Source organism: Choristoneura fumiferana, chromosome 2 (assembly GCF_025370935.1).
Source record: "Choristoneura fumiferana chromosome 2, NRCan_CFum_1, whole genome shotgun sequence".
Classification (NCBI taxonomy): domain Eukaryota; kingdom Metazoa; phylum Arthropoda; class Insecta; order Lepidoptera; family Tortricidae; genus Choristoneura; species Choristoneura fumiferana.
The window spans coordinates 20,075,377-20,097,020 of NC_133473.1; the positions used below are offsets into that span (position 1 = coordinate 20,075,377).

The 21,644-nt window shown below is 37.1% G+C and overlaps 1 protein-coding gene across 1 annotated transcript; it reads left to right on the top strand.

Moving 5' to 3' along the window:
• Positions 1-809: 809 nt before the first annotated feature.
• On the top strand, positions 810-14,945 carry LOC141445562 (uncharacterized). The gene is made up of 7 exons (XM_074111398.1): positions 810-986; positions 1,344-1,363; positions 1,782-1,935; positions 5,217-5,334; positions 12,808-12,974; positions 13,383-13,442; positions 14,258-14,945. Exons 1-7 carry the CDS (start codon positions 830-832, stop codon positions 14,332-14,334), a joined length of 753 nt encoding a protein of 250 aa, XP_073967499.1. The 5' UTR covers positions 810-829; the 3' UTR covers positions 14,335-14,945.
• The last annotated feature ends 6,699 nt before the right edge of the window (positions 14,946-21,644 follow it).

A 21,644-nucleotide genomic window follows, 5' to 3' on the forward strand; every position in this document is an offset into this window, starting at 1 on the left:
TACATACTTAAATACATATTAAACATCCAAGACCCGAGAACAAACATTTGCATTATTCATACAAATGTCTGCCGCGGCCGGGAATCGAACCCAGGACCTCAAGCTTCGTAGTCAGGTTCTCTAACCACTTGGCCATCAGGTCGTCATTTCGAATTTTACTTCAATTTTCATCGTCTGTTAGTATTGTTTTCCTTCTGATGACTATATTTCTTACTTTGTTTTTTAGCTTTAGCCCTATCCTTTAATCTTTTCCATGACTTTCTACCATTGCGAGTTTGCATACCTTGTAATTTTCTTTACGTGTTCCTGTTTTCTGAATTACTCACGATTGTGGTGTTCAACACAGAGTCATTGTATTGTATTATAAGCTTAAGATACCCTTGAAAATAAGTTTTATTTATGATACTCAAAGGCAAAATCTAAAATAATTATCTTCATAAAAGTTCGGTAATATCAAGCACTTGCATAGGCTTTGGCCGTGCCCACCCCAGTATGGTCTAGTGATCAGCCCACCCCAGGATGTTGGGCTACTGATTCCAAATTCTATAATACTCATATCTTCACACAAAAATCCAGGCCAGGCCCCCCCTGGAAAACAACCCTAGATACGCGCACTTGTGAACATTAAAACATCTACATACAACTAATGATTCGAAATAATCTCTATTGAGAAACTGGCAAGAAACTCAATACTCTAACACATATGGATGATGTGTGCCTAAATGTACTATAATATTTGAAATAAATATTTTGAATTTGAATAAGAAGTTTCAATAAATCTAACCACAGTTTTTATATTTCAGGTGTCCATTCAGTACGGATAGTACACATGCGAGTCCCAGAAGTCATCCAATTCGGAACCAAGGACTCCGTTATACTGGACTGTGACTTCACTACGGAGAACGTGACTGGCCTCGTGGTGAAGTGGTTCTTTATGGACCGAGCGCAGTCGGTGTACCAGTGGATACCGCCGCAGAAGCGCAGGCGTTAGGAATATTGCGGACAAGGTAAAGGACAAACGAATCAGTCCACGAACAGTGCCCTTAGTGTAAGTTTTCGGTTACAAAATACGTCTTGATCGCGCAGCGCCTTATGTGAACGTTTGCGACTTCTGTTTTCCATAAATTTAGATTTTAACGCGAACGCGATCGACACGTATTTTTGTAACCGAAAACTTACACTAAGTGTACAGGAGGAAGATGAGCAGTGATGGAGAAGCCTATATCCTATGGGGATATGATGAAATGATGATGAGAAGAAAGATATTAGAAGAGCCCTCTCACTCGATTTCGATCGCTACTTTAGAATTGAGTAAAATAATATACTGCACGTCTTTGTTTTAGATTATGGCACTGACGATTTAGTATAATGCGTTGTTTAAACGGTTGTTGCAGTGAAATAAAAAGACGGACAAGTAACTAAGTATATGCTTCATCGTACGAGTATTCATGAGTTCGTGGAATTTTTTAGTTGAATTGGATACATAATTCTTTTTTAAATTTTTACTTAATTTTACATTTTTAATTGTTAGGGAATACGCACCTAATTTATAAAACATCTCGATATTTATCTGGTCCTGGCTCTGGCAGCTATCTTGCTCAAGGAATTGCCATCATTATTCTTTTTTTAAATGATTTGAAGTGCTTAACTGGTTTGTTTACATTTAAGTTCTATTTGCGATTTTATTATATCCTGCTATTACTCAAGTCATTAAACTCAAATTCATAAGTAAATTTCTTGTTGTATGCCATAAAAAATACCTCGAATTGGTCATATTCCAGTTGGACCTGACGTTTAAAGTTTCCAACAACGTATACACCCAGCATCGAGCGCTGCGGATACTGAATCCGAGCACCGACCTTACTGGAAACTACACATGTGTGGTCTCTACTTACTTGGCTGAAGACAAAGGCACCAAACCTATGACTATTTTCGGTAAGATCCTTTTCTTTTTAAGTATTACTTTAGGCTGATTTTAGAGCCACGCTGACCGTCAGTGCGTGTTTAACTTGTCAGTGCTGACGGTCAGTACTGATCGTTTTATTATTCTGCTGATCGTCACGGAGTAAAAACTATTCGCGGATGGCGTCCGTTGGGCTTGTCACTAGAACGCTCACTGGAAGCAGAGACGCGGGTATGGTGGTTGACGCATACAACTACGCGGCGCTGACACGCGGCGCGTACGGCTGGTGATAAGTTAGCGCTGACCACCATCAACGCTAGAAGTTATTCTAAGACGCTTCTATGGCAATCATACCGGACCGTACATATTAGACCGTAAGCGCCGACGGGCAGTGTCTCTAAAATCAGCCTATAAATGATTGCTGTTGTGCTAACTTGTCGGTGGCTATACGCGCGTAGCCGTCTGCGACCAGTGCGACCACCGCACGCACTACCCGCATACACGCTTCTGCTTTGAGCGTTTTAGTGTTGAGCCGAGCGGATGTCGTCAGCGATTCAGTAATGACGGCATGACAGTTCATGGCGAGTCGTAATGCGGTATCAGCAGGATACTAAAACAACCCGCGCTGACTTTAAAACTAGTCTGTTCATTCTTAATTGAATCAGTAATAAATAGATGTGTAATAAATAGCTGAATTATAAACATGGTCAGTATTACAACAGAGGATTAAGAAACAATATCGCAACGTGTACTGTGTATACCACAAAACTTGGTCTAAATATTACGGTTTCCCTGTAAACAATCTGCAAGCGCCAAAGTCTGTGAGCATCCGGTTTCAAATTCAAAATTTTGCGTCAATCAAATTTTAATGTTCAGCTCTTAAGTTTATAGCAACATGGTCCACTTTAGTGCATTTGGTGTAAGCGGTTTAAGGCATATCGTTGCGAGCTGCAACGACTTTGTGAGCTGAGACGAACCGGAAATTACGTCGGGCAAGTTTACCTATTGCGACTGCAATAGCGGTGATGTGTTGCATGTACCTGGCTGCGACGTGTTGGTATAAATTTTACTAGTTATCACAATCTATTCCATGTTTTTTTTTCTGTTAGATAACTTGACATATGGCTCAGCTGTGTCTGCGTTATCCAAAAAAGTAGAAAAAATGTTGTAATGTTGTACAAAAATTGGTCCCAAAAAAAGGAATTAAGGAAAAAATAAACAATCTGCGGATAGCACGATACTAATTATTTTATTTTTATTAGTCGAAGTAAACTCGTTAGTTCATGCTTTATTTGTAGGGGGTGCCTCCGGCGAATATGTTTCGACGAGTTTAGATCCCAAACAACGTGTTCAGATCATTACGAGTACCTAGACAGACTTTTTGTGACTGTCTAAGAATATTTGTAAATCTAATTAAAAGATGAACTATGGGATACTGGCAGAATTCAGATTGCGTGTTTTTTTAAAAGTGGAATTTAGTCGTCGCATCAGTTTAAAAACTCAATTTTGAATGGCGTTCGGTCGTGTTTAGAAGCTTTTAACACCTTGCTCGATCGAATAATCCGAAGGTTAATATACAAACAAAGTTGGCTATAATGTTTGAAAAACCATTGTTTTGACGACAAACTCGACCAATTTTAGCTATTATCCCTCTAATGTCCCATTAATACTAAAATGGGCCAAAACTTCAAACAGCATTAGTGAATAATATTATTAAGAAACCTTTTGGGCCACTAAGTAACAAACAAGTATGAACTAATCTGGGTTGTGATCGCAACTAAAACAAAGCAGGGACGAACTAATGGAATACAAATTGCCATCTTGCATACGATAAAATCCATCAATATTCGAAGCTATTAACAAAGAAATAAAGAAACTAGAAAAACTATGACTTAAATACTTTTTGCATTTTTTAATAGTAAGTAAATAAACTATGGCATGGACTAATATAAGCTAGGTCGAAGTGGACACGAGTCATGTCTCGTACGAGCCCCGGACAAAACATCTTTATAACTTCACAATTTTATTATGGATTAATTTATGCCAAACTGTAGGTACTCGTCGTGAATTATCCTTTAGCCGATACGTATTTTTACATAAGTACTTTTCAATATGCCTAGATTCCATTATTCCGCTACGGCTTGCTGTGTATTAATTCCAAAAAATATACATATACCTCGTTAAATTTCTTGCCGGATTCCTCTCAACAGAGGTTTATCTGAACCGGTGGTAGTTTTTTTTTTACTTTTATTAGTGCTTGTTATATTAGCCTAAATTGAATAAAGTTATTTTGACTTTGACTTTGAAATTAATTATAAGTAGCGAACGCGAGGTCCCGTCTGGTTTCTAATTTATTGTACATTCCTAAAACGAATAATGTTAGTTAGATCAAATTTAAATACTCGTACAGTCAGATCACTTCCAGTCGCTTAATTCTTTGCACATCCATCATGGCATCTGATAGTGTTCGCGTGATCATAGCCCGTTGGTCGTGCGCCCAAACCACGGGTCGCTAGACTCCCGACATAATGACGTTCACATCAAAGGGGTCATGAAATGCAAATTCTAGGTTCAGTTTGAAAATCTACCTGGATGTTGATACTAATATGGTAATTGGAGACGTGCACGGTTGGAATCAAGCTGTCATAAATATCAGAACTGTCGAAGCTGAACATAAAACTGGAGAGATGATTGACATCTAAATGAAACAAATATTTTCGTTTTTATATTGCCCAACTGCCGAAATAAGAGTATGATTTCGAGCATTATGTTTGTATGTATGTTTATTTTTGTGGCCTTCTCTGTAGCTTAAAACGCTTTTTAACAAATGAGGAATCATTAGATTTTTCAAAACTGTCGGAGTGCAATAGGATAATATAATCTGATACTTCATAAAAGAAAACATTTTATTTTTAAATAATGACAAGACTGGCGGTTGCCTGCACTCCGTCCGCGTAGAATTCGTTAATCACTATCCCGCTAGAACTATAAATTTTTCCGGGATAAAATAGTTTTTATCGGATATTCCCTGGGACCCAAAGCTAAATTAAATCAGCGATTTACACGTGGTAATTTAACCAACAAACAGACGTACAAGCTTTCATATTAATAATATTACTGGATGCGATAGGATTTTGTAATATTTCAAAAAGGGAATCATTTGGTTTTTAAATTATGACAATACTAGCTTGCTCACTAACGCATAACTCACTGACTCATCAACGCCCAGCGTAACCCCCCTAATTTAACAAAAGCAAAACTGTGGGCAAAGCTTGTTTGATTTTAAAAAATATTCTCTTATTGCTTGTTTCAGTACCGGAAACGCGGTTTGACATGATCCAGGACAGACTGGAAGACGGATATTTGAACATAATTTGTGCAGTGGAAGGCGTTTTTCCCAAACCTGAACTCATCATACTGGCTGGAAATAGGTAAGTCTTTAAAGTTAATCGCACTGAAAAAAAAGGTAAAGGAATACAGGCCCATACAACCTAATCCGTAAGGAAAGGCCAAAATCAAGTCAAATAGTATCCTATTAAATGATTACGTTAAAATACATAACTAACATGAAGTATATGAGACTAGAGCCTGAAGTTAACGTTAAATTATTATTATTTTAAACCAATTCAAAGCTTTGTCCACCTTGATACATCGGTAAATCTCTATTGCGAAATTATATAAAATATTGAAAGTAACCCTATGAAATAGATAAATTTCGACGGAATAGAAAATGGAGCAAGAATTCAGTCCTCTAAAATATCCGATTCAACGGGATTACGTACCTATTAAAAACCACAAGATAATTTTCGACCAATCAAAATATGCATGCTAGTTCGTGAATGGATTTAATATAATATTCAAAATATGAATCGAAGACATGAATCATATAAGCTGAAGTACTACCTGCAGTACACAGCGTAGATTTAGCAGCCAATTCCTTGAGAGATAAGGCTGCTGTCAACACAACACTACACAGCGTGTATTTTTGATACTACCTCAAACTGTAACCAGACGAAGATTTAAGTGCTGTGAACAATATCAAAACAAATGGTTAATTTAAAATTAACTACCGGAGCGTAATTAATTTTTGAAATATTTTCCAGCAGAAATGTAATGCGTAGGTACCTACAATAATTTGATACGAGAGAAAAACGTTCGGTGACAGCTGTCATGACAACAAGTGCGACGTTTTGAGTAAAAACAAAGCAGTGTCACGTTGTGATACATTGCGTGCTAATTAATTTTGTAAGGAAAATACCAAGTCTAAATTTTTTACTAAAACATTATAAAATGTGATTATTAGGGCCTTCACTACCTTAAAGTTTGAGGTAGTATCAAAAATGTGTATACGTAGCAACTAGCTGTTTCCCGCGATTTTGTCTGCGGGGAATTCATTAATTGTTATCCGTAAATCGTCGCCCTGGTTCCTATGAACTATCGCTGAAATGTATATTTCAGAATCAAATTATTATTTTTATTTATGACGGTGGAAGCAGTAGAATTACACTTCCACTAAACGTAGATACAGTTAGTGTTAAGTAACTAAGGGACCCCATCATCATGTCCCCCAAGGCTCTCCACTCAGACCGGTCTTGTGCTTTTCGGATCCACCGCGATCCCGCGATCTTAGCCAGGTCGTCGCTCCATCTTGTTGGAGGCCTACCGACAGCTCGTCTCTCGGTCCGCGGACGCCATTCGAGAACCTTTTGACCCCATCGGCCCCCAACAACCCTGATCGGACCCCATACATCCCTGTTATTTTATTATTCTTTTTTTTAGGGTTCCGTAGTCAACTAGGAACCCTTATTTTCCTTAATTTTATACTGTAGTTTTTAAGTATTTTATTTGTAATTATTTTATTTGGAAAAATTGACTTTCTGCCAAGTTTCTTGCGGCGCATTCTTCTTGGCATTGATGGTCTTTCCGAAAGCGCTGGTATTTTAAAAAACGACGCTTGAAAGTGCCCATTGCGGTCTATTTACTGAATAAATGATTTGAATTTGAATTTGCTATTTATATTTATGACTTCATCCTACTGACCCATTTGGATTGATTACCCTGTGATATATACATATTTCAACGCTTACATCATTTTAAATGCAGCCTTACCGAGTTCAACTTGCATCCCTGCATAGCGTACATCTGAACATCGGATGTCACACAAGATCTCAATTCCATTATGCGTCGAGAGTTCGTAGGAAGAGATTTCCGACTGAACTACATTAATTTTAATATAGCTTCCGAGACGTGAGATATTGCTTGCTTCAAACATCAAAAGGTTTTTCCTAGCGTGTATCGCTGAGAATTTCGTTACAACATTAAGTAAAAGCTTGTAAAATTAAATTAAATTTTGTTTGATGCGTTTCAATTACTTTTAATAATAACGTATTAATTTTTTTTTTTTATAGTTTGACGACCGGAAAGCCTTGAGTGTAAGTAAGCTTGATTATAATCCTACTTTTTACTAATATTTAAAATGCGAAAGTTTGTGAATATGTGTGTTTGTTACTATTGGTATGTATATAGCTGGAGATCTGGAATAACACACAGGTTGTTTGCAGGCTGTTGGATCGGGATAAAGTTTGAAATCACAACCGCTGGATATAGTCATGAAAGGTTCAGCCATTTTTAGTGCATCATCAATAGACCACAGTATAAGTTTTGGGAATTCCCACAGAATTTTGTTGTTTGTGTCTCCTTCACACTAAATAAAAAAAAATATCAAAATATTACGGGACACTTGAAACCAATTGTCCTAGTAGCAAACTAAGCAAAGCTTGTACTATGGACACTAGGCAACGGATAAATATACTTATATAGATAAATACATACTTAAATACATATTAGACATCCAAATCCCGAGAGCAAATATATTCATAATATTCATACAAATATCTGCCCAGGCCGGGAATCGAACCCGGAGCTATCAAGCTTCATAGTCAGGCTCTCTTACCACTGGACCATCCGGTCTTCTAAAACAGCTGAACAGATTCGGACATAATTTTGTATGTAGGTTGCTGGACGGCTGGAATAACACATACTTCATTTTTAACCAACTTGAAAAAAGGAGGAAGTTCTCAATTCAGATTTTTTTTAACAAGCTTTTATTTAGTTTCACCTGTCCCGTTGTCTGTCTGTCTGAAATTAAATCTTGCAAGTTAAATTCGACCAACATCCAGTAGTTGGATTGACTTGAAATTTGGTATACTTATGTAGTTTGGGTGATAATACAAGTACAGCCAGGAAACCTGCACAAACCTGCGAAGCAATTCAACGGTGCGTGTGAAGTAATCCGCACTGGGTGAACTATGGCCAAGCCTCTTGTTCTGAGAGGAGGCTGTGCCCAGCAGTGGGACGTATATAGGCTGGGATGATGACAAGTACAGCCAAAAAAAGTACAGTCAGCAAAAAAAGCTTGTATTAAAAATGAAATTTTAACCAAAAACTTATTTTATTTCGATATTCACACGGGATCAGAATAAAATCTCAAAACTTCAATAGCTGGGATTCGAGACTTAGGGGCTGTTTCACCACCCATTGATGAATTTCATGGTGAAACAGGGGGTTAATAATTCACGTGCAAAGTCCCAGGTAAAGGTCAGTCAATCCAACCGGAAAATTTCTTACATTATGAACTATCGAAGCAACTGAATCGTAACCCACTGTGGAACCATTTTCGTAGAAAAAGTCATAGTGACATCTTGTTGCTTGACAAGGCAACTCATTATGACGCTTACTGTGAGAACATTCTACGGTGGTTCAGGAATCAAATGGTTCGACTGAACCTAAAACTTACCTACATGTACCGAATCCAACAATTTCCAAACGGTCTAAGCTGAACGCAAATTCCCCTATGCCTTACAATAGAAATCCGATTCACATAATCGATTCCAAGTCCGCGGGGTAACAAACTTCCGAGGCACTCCAGCATTGAACACTCACTTGGACGTTCCATGGGCCGGAAACATACGGGACGAAGTTGCATGGACATTTTCTATTCAAAGTATACCGTTAACTGTTCTTAACCACCGACGCAAAAGGAGGGGTGTTATAAGTTTGCGCTAATGTCTGTCTCAATGTGGCAAGTGACGGGTAAACCAATTTTGAGTAGGTAAATAATAATAAAACCATTTATGTCGGGCAACATGGTCCATACAAAAAATACCTATATAGACTATCATAGGTAGGTACTTATTATAATTAATAAAAACAAAACTAGGTGTGCGGCATGGTGCCCCAGAGCCGGAACATGTCTTTCGGCCAGAAGGCAGCACTCGCGTCGCGATGGTCCCCATCAGCAGCTGCGGCACGCGCACCACAAACGAGTTGGGGGCCCACCACGCTCTCTTAATACGATTCAGTTTAGGCTCTAAACTGAACTGCATCGCTATTTCGTACCACGACGTTACTTTTGCGATTCAGTTCAAGCACGGTTCAGCGACAGCGATACAGACATTTTCATTCACTCACTGCGGTTTTCATACCATGACGCTTAACTTGAGTGGGAATTGAATCGCTTCAGTGTCAAATTTAGCGATTCACTATAAGTTACTCATTCTGTCAATTCTATTGGAATTTTAAGTGTTTTACTTGGAACATTTTTAAATTTCAAGAACTTTTAAACTTTTATTCAAGTTTTATAACTTTTCATAGGTACGAGCACGACATTGTGCTTCTTAACTCCTCATTGATAAAACTAATTTTTCAGTGAGAAAAGAGACTCGTGGATTAGTGACAGCGTAAACATTTTATTTGTAATCAACACAACGGTTGCTAAGAACATGGAATGACATAGAGTTATGGTTTTCCAAAATAAAGAGGTTTTAGTATAAAATATTTGGTTTGCATATAGCGGCATCCCTTTCGCGACTTAGCGTTTCAGTTTCGGACCAGAGACAATATCGGTCTTTCATTCACTTGTAAACCATTAAGACTCAGCTCTGAGAAATAAACGTCGTGGTACCAATTTCGACGATTCAGTTTAGGTGCCTAAATTGAACTGCTCTGCGTTTGGATCGTTTATGAAAAGATCATGGTAGGAAGTGCACGTAGTGGCGCAAACGCAACTGGCGGGCTACTACGAAATTCGATAATCGAAGTTCGTGTCTTACCATCCCTCTCACTCTCGTATTAAATAATATTAGCGTCAGCGAGACGGCAAGATACGAAGTTCGAATTTTGCACTTTGAAGTATAGGGCCCCGAAAGCCTTCAGCGTGTATTCCCTCTTTCGGCGCACGTATTCCACCATAACTGCGACTGCGATTATGATGATGATGATACAAGCTTGTTTATAAACTTGAATCATTCTTAGAACCAGCGGCCACTGTCAACGGGACCTTCCCCTGAATCCCCCCAACAATTTAGACTAAATAATTCGGATTCCTAACGAAAGTTAGTCAAACCTGCGTACCACGGATGCCCGGCGCGCCAGATTTACATTGGTATTTTCCTGAACCCAACTATAGGGACCAAAAGGGATAAATTTAATATCTTGACCAATCATAATGTTACGATCCGGGGATTAAATTTTCTTGAGGCTCGCGGATCAAGTAATGTTTGAGGTTGGGATGTTATATAGGGACATCAAAGGCTGATCTTTATTTAAGTTTCTATTATGATTTACGTAGTGAGCTCGTTTTGAGATCAGGAAAGATATTCTTTTGACAATATTTTTATATAGTACGAGTATTACTTACCTACTTAGTATTTAAGCTCAAAGAATTGAAGTGTCTTATTAGTTTACTTATATTTAGATACTTTTCTGCGGAAAAAATACTGTTTTTTTTACCTTTGCATCATCCATAGCCATGGACTGGACTGGAGCCGCAGTACCTATTCTGAAAAAATCAGAAACTGAATCGACAAAAATATTCCATGTAACTGTCGAACTAACTCAAAAATATCACGAGAGTCGGTAAACCATTTTTACCCAACGGCAACGGAGACGCTTCGCTCGAACTGCGCACTGGCTCGGTCAAAAAGGGAAATCGCATGGGGCTTAACACTGCGAGACTGAGCTTTTGGGCTTAATCCTAAAAAGTTTAGTACTCGTAGGTTAGAATCATAAAAAAAATATAATTACTCTGTTAATTAGGTTATCAAAATATATGGAACATCACATACCGGCCAAGAGCGTGTCGCACACGCCCAGGATAGGGTTCCGTAGCCATTACGAAAAAATCAAATAATATTATGTACTGACGAATAATTATGTACGAAATATTGTGTACTGAAACTTCCAAGTTTAGGTATATTTTATACCTTAGGCTGCTATTTACTCTTAAACTATTAATAATTCTCAAGCAATATTAGCCGCTATAATTTTCCACAGTTTAGATTTTAGAGGGGGGGGGGGATGCTCGATTTCAATGAAAATTTGCACTTTAAAGTTAAATATTTCGCAAACTGATCACTGAATAGAAAATTTGTCTTAGCGACCCCCCCAATTGTGTTAAAAGAACTATCCAACAATACCCCACAATATAGGGTTAGTCGAGAAAAAAGAACACCCCCACTTTACGTCTATGGGAGGTACCCTAAAAAATTTTTTTTACTTTTTTTTAGTTTCACTGTCGGCGTGACTGATATGTATATTCATGTCAAATTACAGCTTTTTAGTACTAACAGTCTCTAAACTTACCCGCGGACAGACAGACAGACAGAGGGACAGACATGGCTAAACTATAAGGGTTAGTTGACTACGGAACCCTAAAAAAGTAGTATTATAATTAATCCTTCAGATATAATATATCATTGTTAAAAAATATTGGGCACTGGTCAATGATACAAGAAATTACAAGTATAAAGCGCGTTTGAATCCGAGTGTGGAGACCCATGATGTCACGTCTAAGACTAAGTACCACCAAGTAATGTCAGGACGTAGCTCATACGAAAATAGCGGGCCAAATTTTCATTATATCTTGTTTAATTGATAGTCTAACTAACCGACTTTATTATAAAAATATAGGAATGTCACCTGGTTAAAGCTGCGGGTTCACGATGGATGCTGGGTGCTTCCACCCGAAGCAACTGGAGGTCGATGGGAGAGGCCTATATCAAACAGGGAACGTTATACGGCTGATGTGATGATGATGATATAGGAATCTAGTCTATTGTCACAATAGACACGGTCCGGTCGTACGTGCATCTTGCAATGACGGCCTCACGGTCCCACCGGAAGACCAGCGCTAGCTCCTGAGCCGGCATTATGCTGAGGTGGGTCCGTTTCGTGAATAGTAACTGCTTTCCTTGTCTGTGTCATTTATGTAATCGTTCAAGTTACTTTAAGTTACTTTTCCGAATAAATGTATTTTCTTTCTTCTTTCTATTATCCCTCCATCTTCTCGATCTCCCTTGTCGTCGCTGGTCACTCTTTTACTTTCCTCATCATCATCATTATCGGCAGCCAGAAGAGTCCACTGCTGCTGAACAAAGGCTTCCCGTTTAGAACGCCACACTGAATGACAACTCGCCACTTGCATCCACCGGTTGCCCGTCTCACGATGTCGTCAGTCCACCTGGTGGGAGGGCTGCCAACGCTTCGTTTTCCGGTCCGTGGTCGCTACTTGAAGACTTTCCTTACTACACTATTGTTATAACATTTTAACTGATCTCAGTAGAACCTAAGGTTACCGACTTAGCCCGAAGAATTGCTAAGCTGAAGTGGCAGTGATGGCCGATGGAGTCAGAAGGTTCTCGAATAGCGTCCGCGGACCGGGAGACGAGCTGTCGGTAGGCCTCCAACAAGATGGAGCGATGGCCTAGTTAAGATCGCGGGATCGCGTTGGATGCGAAAAGCACAAGACCAGTCGAAGCGGAGAGCCTTGGGGGAGGCCTATGTCCAGCAGTGGACGTCTTTCGGCTGACATGATGATGATGAATATTGTTATTCTTCTGTTACAGGCCACTCAACGCTAAAACGTCCATTAAACTGCTAGAAGGCCGGTACACGGCCCTGACCAGCGCTCTAGTTAGGGTCGAAGCTTTGCCACCTACAGTGGAGATCCTTTGTGATATGCAAGTTCCTCTGGCTAACTACTTCAGCAGGAAAAGAGATATATTTTATAGAGGTAAGATTACACAAAATTTTAAAAATCAATGTGATAAAAGCCTTCCGAATTATGTCTTGTTCAGTTTGTAGAGTTACTTTGCGGAGGTTCATATCAATGAACTACACTACATTATTGATTGATTAACTTGCTTCTCCGTTACCAATGTACAGAAGAACCAACAAATTGATAATGTACCGGGGTGGAAACTTTTAAAAATCAATTTCGCTTTGGCAAAATATGGGATGTCTACATGACATTAGTAGCACAAAAATTCCTTCCTGGTGCATGATTAAGTTTGTTAGACTATATATTATGTAGTGTACCAACGCGGATAAAACTTGACAAATTGCACATAATGGAAAAATTACTATTACTACTATTATTATTAGTAATGTTTTTACTATTATTACTACTATTTTTTTACAGATCCTCCAGTGACTTCCCCAGAGCCACCAAATTCAAGACAGTATGGAGTGCCAGATAGTGGTAAGAAAGAATACTGTACAGTCACCAGCATAAATATCTGCCACAGCTGAGCGTGCAAAAATATCTGACACGTCCTTCCGGCCCTAGAAATAGTTGCGTCGGATATTAATGCACGCTTGTTGTGCCAGACATTAGTGCTGGTGACTGTACTTAATGTTTTATATTAATTTTATAATTTTATGATATCTATGGGCAAAGGTAATCACTTAGCATGGTGAAACATCTGCTCATTTATCTGCTAATATGTAAAAAATTAACCGCAGCAATCAGAGCGCATTTTGTAAACCTTCTCTTACCCCAAACAGGGGCAGAATAAGGCGCATTTACCACTATTTATAAAAAGGGGTAAGGCTAGGAAGAAATAATGACTTTGGAAAAAAAATGAAATCAAAATATTAAAACTACATTACAATACAAAAATCTAAATAATAATAAAACAAATGAAAATTATACTTATTGTGTCAAGTTTGAAAATTATTAGGTAATAGTAGGATTTGTGTGACATATGTTGATTTATGTTGAAGAATGATTATTGCATAATCTCATCGTATGTACCATCAGCCAAATGTGGTGGTCTACCACCCTAAAGTTGATATTCGTTTGCATGTCACAAAACAATAATGCCAATAGACGTGTCTGTCAACTTGAAAAAACTTTCATACTTTAGCGACATATTCATTTGATAGGAACTTGTTTCAAAATTGATAGACCACTTATTTGGCTGATGGTACATGTCTTGCATGTAAGATTAAGATCGCGGAGTAATGAAATTGCTGCATTCCATTAAAATAAAATTAAATATTTTATTGTTTCAGGTACTACGAACATTCCTCACTGGATATTGATTATTTCTACGATAGCAATATATTTAATTGCAATACCAACCACATGATTTAATCTAAGATACTTAATATAAATAGTCAGAAGAATCGTAATATATTAGTTTATACTTAAAAAAATAAGATGTACCTAAGTTGAAAGTGAACAATGAAAATAATTCTTGTGAAGAATCTAAATATATTTTTATATCTAAAATAACAATCTCAAAATGATAATTACTTTTAGCCAAAGAAAAACATTTTCAAAGATAACGAAAAGAGGGAAGAATGGGTGTATTTTCCTAATGTAGATATTTTTTATTATTTTATCATCACAGATTTTCCAAAGAAAGACAATGAATTATATAATACTATAATAATAAACTCATTTTATATATCAGCCTTAGGTTTTATATAATAATTTTACCTTTAAATAATACCTTGTAGGTCTACCAATGAGATTGATTTTGTCAACAAACATATTTCAATTCAGTAAAAAGCGTTTATTTCCATCAAAATTTCCCATACACTGTTACTTACATAACTGTTGTTATATTATGTAAAGAAAAGTTTTTAAAAAGAATAAGATTTATAATTAAACGTAGAACAGAAACTATTCCTGAACATTCCATGTACAATTTAATTACTTTCTTCTAGTCGGAATTGAAAATAAACTATTTCTTTAAGAATTTGTTTCATTCCGTATCGTTTTGCAGAGGCAGTAAATTTTGCCAGAGTTTCTAATAAATTAACAATCCGCACTTCATCCAAGTATGCACTGGGCAGAATTTTCGTTTAATCGCTGAAAAGGTAAAGAATGGGTTTGAATAAAGTAAAATTCAATACAATACTTAAAGTCATCATAGATGTAACAATATCACAAGTATATAAGAGTGAAGTTTTCAAGCTAAAATCATGCGTTCGAAGAAAATATTGTGATCGAGAGAATTGTTATACGAGAACTTTTTGCATGCATACTTAAATATAGACAGCGGATTTTATTAACTTTAAAAATTAATGGAATATACTAAACAGGCGTTAAGTTTATTTTAATAATTATAAGCTATTTTGCTGATTGCACTAGCATTTTCATTGAAACTAGCAAAATTCAAATCAATCCGATCAGTAAATGTAAGTATTCTACATGCAACATTTGATTTTAACCAACAAACAAACGAACACAAATAAATATTGATGGTGACATAAAAGCTTGTAAAGAGATACTGAAGCAACCCGAAGAATTGTAGTTATAAATGCGAGGAAATGCTACCATCATCAAATTTTAGTAAATCTTTTACTGGATTTTAACCAATAACTTATGAAATGAAACAATTTAAATTTGCACCAGTTTTATTGCAAATATTCGATAAAACAAAAATATTGCGCGTATGCAATAAAGGGATATTTGTGTCATCGACAATTCCGCTGCCAAATGAAAAAAGTTCGAATTGTCAAATCATACAGACAGCAGTTAAACTTATTTGAGCATACAGTAACGAAAAGGGATCATTTTTCTACTTTTAGGATTCCGTAGTCAAAATGGTAAGAATGGTGCCCTCTTCCTACATGGCGCACATAATTATAACAAATACCATACGAACTAATCATGAAGTGTCACCATCTTTGTCTATTTATTTGTTTGTCCACAACATAACTCAAAGTTCGCAGTACTAGCAATCAATCAATCAATTTGGCATGGATGTACTTAATCAAGCCGACATAGTTTAGGTAGAAGAGATAGATAAGTAATTCTCACCTACCTGGTGTTTGATGGCAATGGATAAGTTTTCAATAACCTAATCAACAAAAAGTTGGCAAACGGATTTTGATGAAACATGTCTAAGAACGATCGCTAGAAAACCAGATTTCAAATAAAAAAACCGCATTCCAATCGGTCTCCCGTTTAAGAGCTACGGTGCCACAGACAGACATAGCGGTCAAACTTATATCACCCCTCTTTTTGCGTCGTGGGTTAAAAATATTGCAGGTAGGCGATAGCGAAATATTAACACAATTTTAAAGGTAAATTTTTTGACGATATCATTTATTCCCCCTCCCGTTGCCCCTTCCAGCTAAATGGTTATTTTGGAATGCGTGAAAAAAAACATGACAGCATTATTTGCACTAATGAATTTAAAAGGAAAGCTGTCACTTCCATATATGTATGTGGACTTTACTAATTAACTAAATAGAGGTACAATAAATACAATACAATACAATACAAAGACTCTTTATTGTACAGTCACCAGCATTAATCTCCATGTCAGCTACGAATGACAATGACCTGGGTCTTTATAGTCGATCAAAATCTAATACTGAATATTCGCCACATATTTTACGGAACCCGTGACGCAAGCGGCCAATTTTTACAAACTTTTATTTAACCTCACTTCTTTGCTTCGTTTCAAATGTTACAAAATTATTATTGATCCTCTTCCAGTGGTTGGATTGACTTAAAATTTGGTATCCATTATTATGTTTATATAGGTTGGATAACAACGCAAAAACCTTGTTTGTATTAAAAATGTTAATATATTTTGAAAGAAAGAAAGAAAGAAAAGTAGTAGGTATATTTTGTATCAAATCATTAATAATGGCAAACGTTATTGAAATTTCACGAGTTTCTTTTTATCTGTGACAAAGTTTAGGAAAATTACAAAGTGATTCATTTCTTGAAATGAAATTCCATCCTTAGACACTTTTTATTTCTTTTCCGTGTATTAAACACGTGGGAGACAGATTTTAATTTTATTTTTTTAACCGTTTCCATTGAATTCGTAAATTCGGTATTTCACTATTTTTTATATGTATTATAAATAAAAACTTTACAATGCCTGTTATCGAATTGAGAAACAAATTTTAAGCTACCTTTACAAATAACAAAGTTATAAAGGTTTGAAATCCAAGATTAGACAGAGAAAGACATACTGGCATGTGACGTCACACGCTTGTAGCGCCATACTTGCTGCATAGAGAAAAGCGTTTGAGAAAGAGACAGGTATATAGATTTTACAAAAAATCACTATAAATCAAATTTTTAACTGATTTATGTTTTCTCTTCGCTAAACACTTTCTGTGTACCTATATTTTCATAATAATATATAAGACATGGCAAATTCAGGAGTAGTCAAATACCGTATTAGGTCTCTCAACAGCTCCCACCCTGGACGTCATTTGTTTAAGCATGCTAATAACAGACGACCCCCATTGCCCGCTAGTGTTGCGACTTGTGGTGTCACCATTGCAGTCAATGCTGGGCGGCCTGTGGCAAACCGTTAGTGCGGTAGCGACGCCACGAAACTTGAGACCCCCGTGGGACACACCCACTCGGCTTCTAGTTTGTCTTAGTTGCCCACCTAAAATGGAGCCTATACATCCGTCCATTCCAGCCTATATACGTCCCACTGCTGGGCACAGGCCTCCTCTTAGAACGAAAGGGCTTGGGTCGTAGTTAACTTCATACGCACCATTGAATTGCTTCTCAGGTTGTGCAGGTTTCCTCACGATGTTTTCCTTCACCTTAAAGCTCGTGGTAAATTTCAAATGTAATTCCGCGCATGAATTTCGAAAACTCAGAGGTGCGAGCCGGGGTTTAAACCCATGACCCTTTGCTTGAGAGGCGATAGGTCAAACGACTCGGCCACCACGGCTTTTTAAAATGGAGTGCAAGAATTAAATGTTTGGAAGATGGATGTGTTTCCGTAAGTGGCGAGTTGGCACTTAGAAATTTAAAGTTCAAAAAGCCACTGCCTTGCCCCGGATGGGTAACCATTTGAGGTTCCCATTTAGTGAATGGCATATCACCGCCCATCAGAAGGTAAATTCATAAGATTAGCATTACAACCACATGGCCCATTCCATGTCCTGTCTGGCAATAGTTTAGCTACTGTTGGACTGTTCACTAACACAATCTCATGGTGTTTTTTAGCCTCCTGAATCCTGACATTTTTAAACAAACTAAGTGCTAACAACCTTAACCTTAGTGTAAAAACCTAGACGTCGATGACCTGCTTTGTTGTTTTGGATATTATTTCAAAATTCTTAGACTTCTTTATTCAATTAACAATTATTTGTACTTTATAGTACATTTGGCCGTTATTCTTAGTGTTAATTAGTCCTTTATAAAGTACGCGAGGACTCTGGAGGTTAGAGGGTAGATATCCATAATTGCGCCAATCTCATTGAATTATAATGGTACCAAAGGGCCTCTTCGTGTTGGCTTCGGCCCCGTGAAAGCCTTAAATAACCGGGTTCCAAGAACCTGTGATCATAATTCTGTACAGAGTAAATTATGTTTTTGACATCGTATTTTGCTAGCTTACTAAAGATTACCAAAGCGAATCGAGATAGCAAGATAAATATGAACTTACCCGACAAAATACAATGGAAAAACATTATTCCTGTATTGAAAATACAAACTGAAATATAGATGCACAGAAAAACCAGAAAAATTAGACCATCACTGGGAATCGAACCCAGGTCCTCGGTATTCCGTACCGCGTGCTATACCGCTACACCACTGATGGTCAACAATTGTTGATATACCGCTACACCACTGATGGTCAACAATTGTTGATATACCGCTACACATTGTTGACCATCAGTGGTGTAGCGGTATAGCACGCGGTACGGAATACCGAGGACCTGGGTTCGATTCCCAGTGATGGTCTTATTTTTCTGGTTTTTCTGTGCATCTATATTTCAGTTTGTATTTTCAATTTAGGTTTTACGGGATGACCGTAAAAGTAAAAATTTGGAATTGAAATAAAAAATACAAAAAGATTCCAAAAAACCAATCTTAATTATTCCTGTACATCTGTGCTAACAAAAAAAATCTAAATAATTATACTGAGCAGTAGTGATCAGATTTAACTGTTGTTTAGCTAGTACTGTGCCTTTCCTCCTCTTCTTCAAACACTTTGTATGTTAGCAGTATTCAGTACACACTGTGTGAATTACTGTTCATTGCTCCAAAATTGCAGGCACTCGCAACGCTCCAGCGAATTAAGTTTAATTGCTTATTAAATTAGTGCATTAACTAAGTGCAGTAGAATGGCGGAATAATTGCTCGTAAGTATGATGAATTTCGTGAGGAAACCTGCACAAACCTGCGAAGCGATTCAATGGTGCGTGCGAAGTTCCCAATCCGCACTGGGCCCGCGTGGGAACTATGGCCCAAGCCCTCTTGTTCTGAGAGGAGGCCTGTGCCCAGCAGTGGGACGTATATAGGCTGGAATGATGATGATGAATTTGTGTAGGTGACATAATCATCTTTTTTATAATAATAATTATGTATTTATGCTTCGCTGCTGGGTAGAGGGCTTAAATTCGCGTACCGAGAGTTCCGTACGTCGCTGAATAACAGGAAAACATAAAATTCCTAATTTACAGCCGCTAACAGAAAAAAATTAGGGCTCTTCAAGGCTAGAGTTAATAGGCTGTAACTGAACCAGTGAGATACACCTTTGGCCTCAAATGAACATCAAAGTCAAAGTCAAAGTCAAAGTCAAAATATCTTTATTCAATTTAGGCTATAACAAGCACTTATGAATGTCAAAAAAAATCTACCACCGGTCACTTGGGATAGGGTTCAATCACGGTCAGTGTCAAGTTAACAGAAGCATAACAGCGATAGTGAATTGTCGATGTGTTAAGAGTGGTAAGTTTTTCTATATGCATACCTATCGATTGAAGTAAGAAAGAAAGAAAGGAAAAGAGAGAAAGAGAGATAGTTAGATACGATAACATTTCAATTCATTTATTGTGCCAAATATTCCGTAATACCTATTTTTTTTTTTTAAGTAGCCTGTAGTATAGTGTCCCATACCTATTATAAAAATATTATTCACAAAGCCAATTTAGTCTTAATTTTGAAAGATTTTGTATTTTCCTAGCAGGAACGAAATATTTTTAAAGTTTGACCAAATAAAAACATCCACAGTCCGTTATCGATAAGTATAATATACTTCAAAGACAAGACATACATACAACCAGACTTATATCGGCTACCTACACCTAGACGCCACGTGCCACCGATCTTGTACAAATTGAACGTAATCCGTACACTTTTAATCCTTTACAATTCATTTTTAACCGACTTCAAAAAAGGAGGAGGTTCTATGTTCCAATGTTTGTATTTTTTTTATGTATGTTCACCGATTACTCAGTCAATTGTGGACCGATTTTCAAAATTATTTTTTTTTATCGAAAGGGTATTCTTCTGAGGTAGTCCCATTGTCACCAAGTCAAGATCTGATGATAAGATCCAAGGGAAATCGAGGGCAAACCTCAAATTTTATAGGCACACCTATGGCGATTTTGGCATTTTTAGCATTAAAATGAGCATTTACATTCAGAAAGTATCATTTGGTAACCTGGACCTGATGAAGAAGACCGTGATGACCAATGGAACTCATCAAAGCTAAGTAATGCTCGCTCGTCTATAAACGATCATGATTAATATACCTAGATAAGCGACTACGAATGATTCTTTCGAACTAATCTGATGCTGAAGCCAGAAGGTAGGCAACGGAACTCTGTTTTAAAACAAAGCAACTAAGTAATTATCTACTAACAAAGAGACACCTGAATCAATCAATCAGTTAATTACAGTTACTCGTAGGTATTAAAAAACCGTCACCGTTGTAAAAAGATTAAAATAAATAGCTAGTTTAAATATTTCTAACGAAAAATAAAGTATGACTTTAAACATTGACTCAAACTGCGTCATCTACTCCAATATATACCCACGAACATACTCGTTGCAGTTTGACATAGGTAAGAATAGAATACAAATTTAAATTGTAATTAGTTGCTGAAATATACCTAATTACTAAAAACTCAACGTTCGCGGTTTTTGCATCGGAGTGATCTCGACCCTGCTACAAAATGTATGAAGGCAAAAGGATGCCATGTTTGCCATTTCGGCAACATTAATAAAATCTGAACACACAAAATACATTAAAACTCTCGCTGTTATGGACCAATTATTACTCTATCAACAATTTGGCCGAACCATTAGTCGGCCTAGCCATAATTAATTTAAGTTCGCCAAAATATGTATTTACCGAAGTAACTAGTTTCAAACTGCTCCGTAACTATATTTGGAGAATTTCTAGATACCTATGAAGAGGGCCGGGATTAGAACCGAAAAGTTTTTTACGTTTTTATAACAAAATTCCAAAAAATGTTCCTTTGTTACCCGTTCCACGTTCGTAACCATCTTACACTATACTTCATTTTTTTTTAGCATTAGAAAAAGGGTAAAGAATCTTGACGAGTCTTTTTATAAAAAATCGTTTAAAAAAAACTGTAACTACATAATACTTATGAATGATATCAAAAGAATGTAATTGCTAATTGTTACAATATTTGCTGTGACATA

Bases quoted from the DNA above. Each gene is read 5' to 3' on its own strand.
- LOC141445562 (XM_074111398.1), top strand. From the start codon at position 830: ATGCGAGTCCCAGAAGTCATCCAATTCGGAACCAAGGACTCCGTTATA. The intron at 987-1,343 runs GTTAGGAATATT...TCTTTGTTTTAG, and splicing joins ACCGCCGCAGAAGCGCAGGC to ATTATGGCACTGACGATTTA. The intron at 1,364-1,781 runs GTATAATGCGTT...GTCATATTCCAG, and splicing joins ATTATGGCACTGACGATTTA to TTGGACCTGACGTTTAAAGT.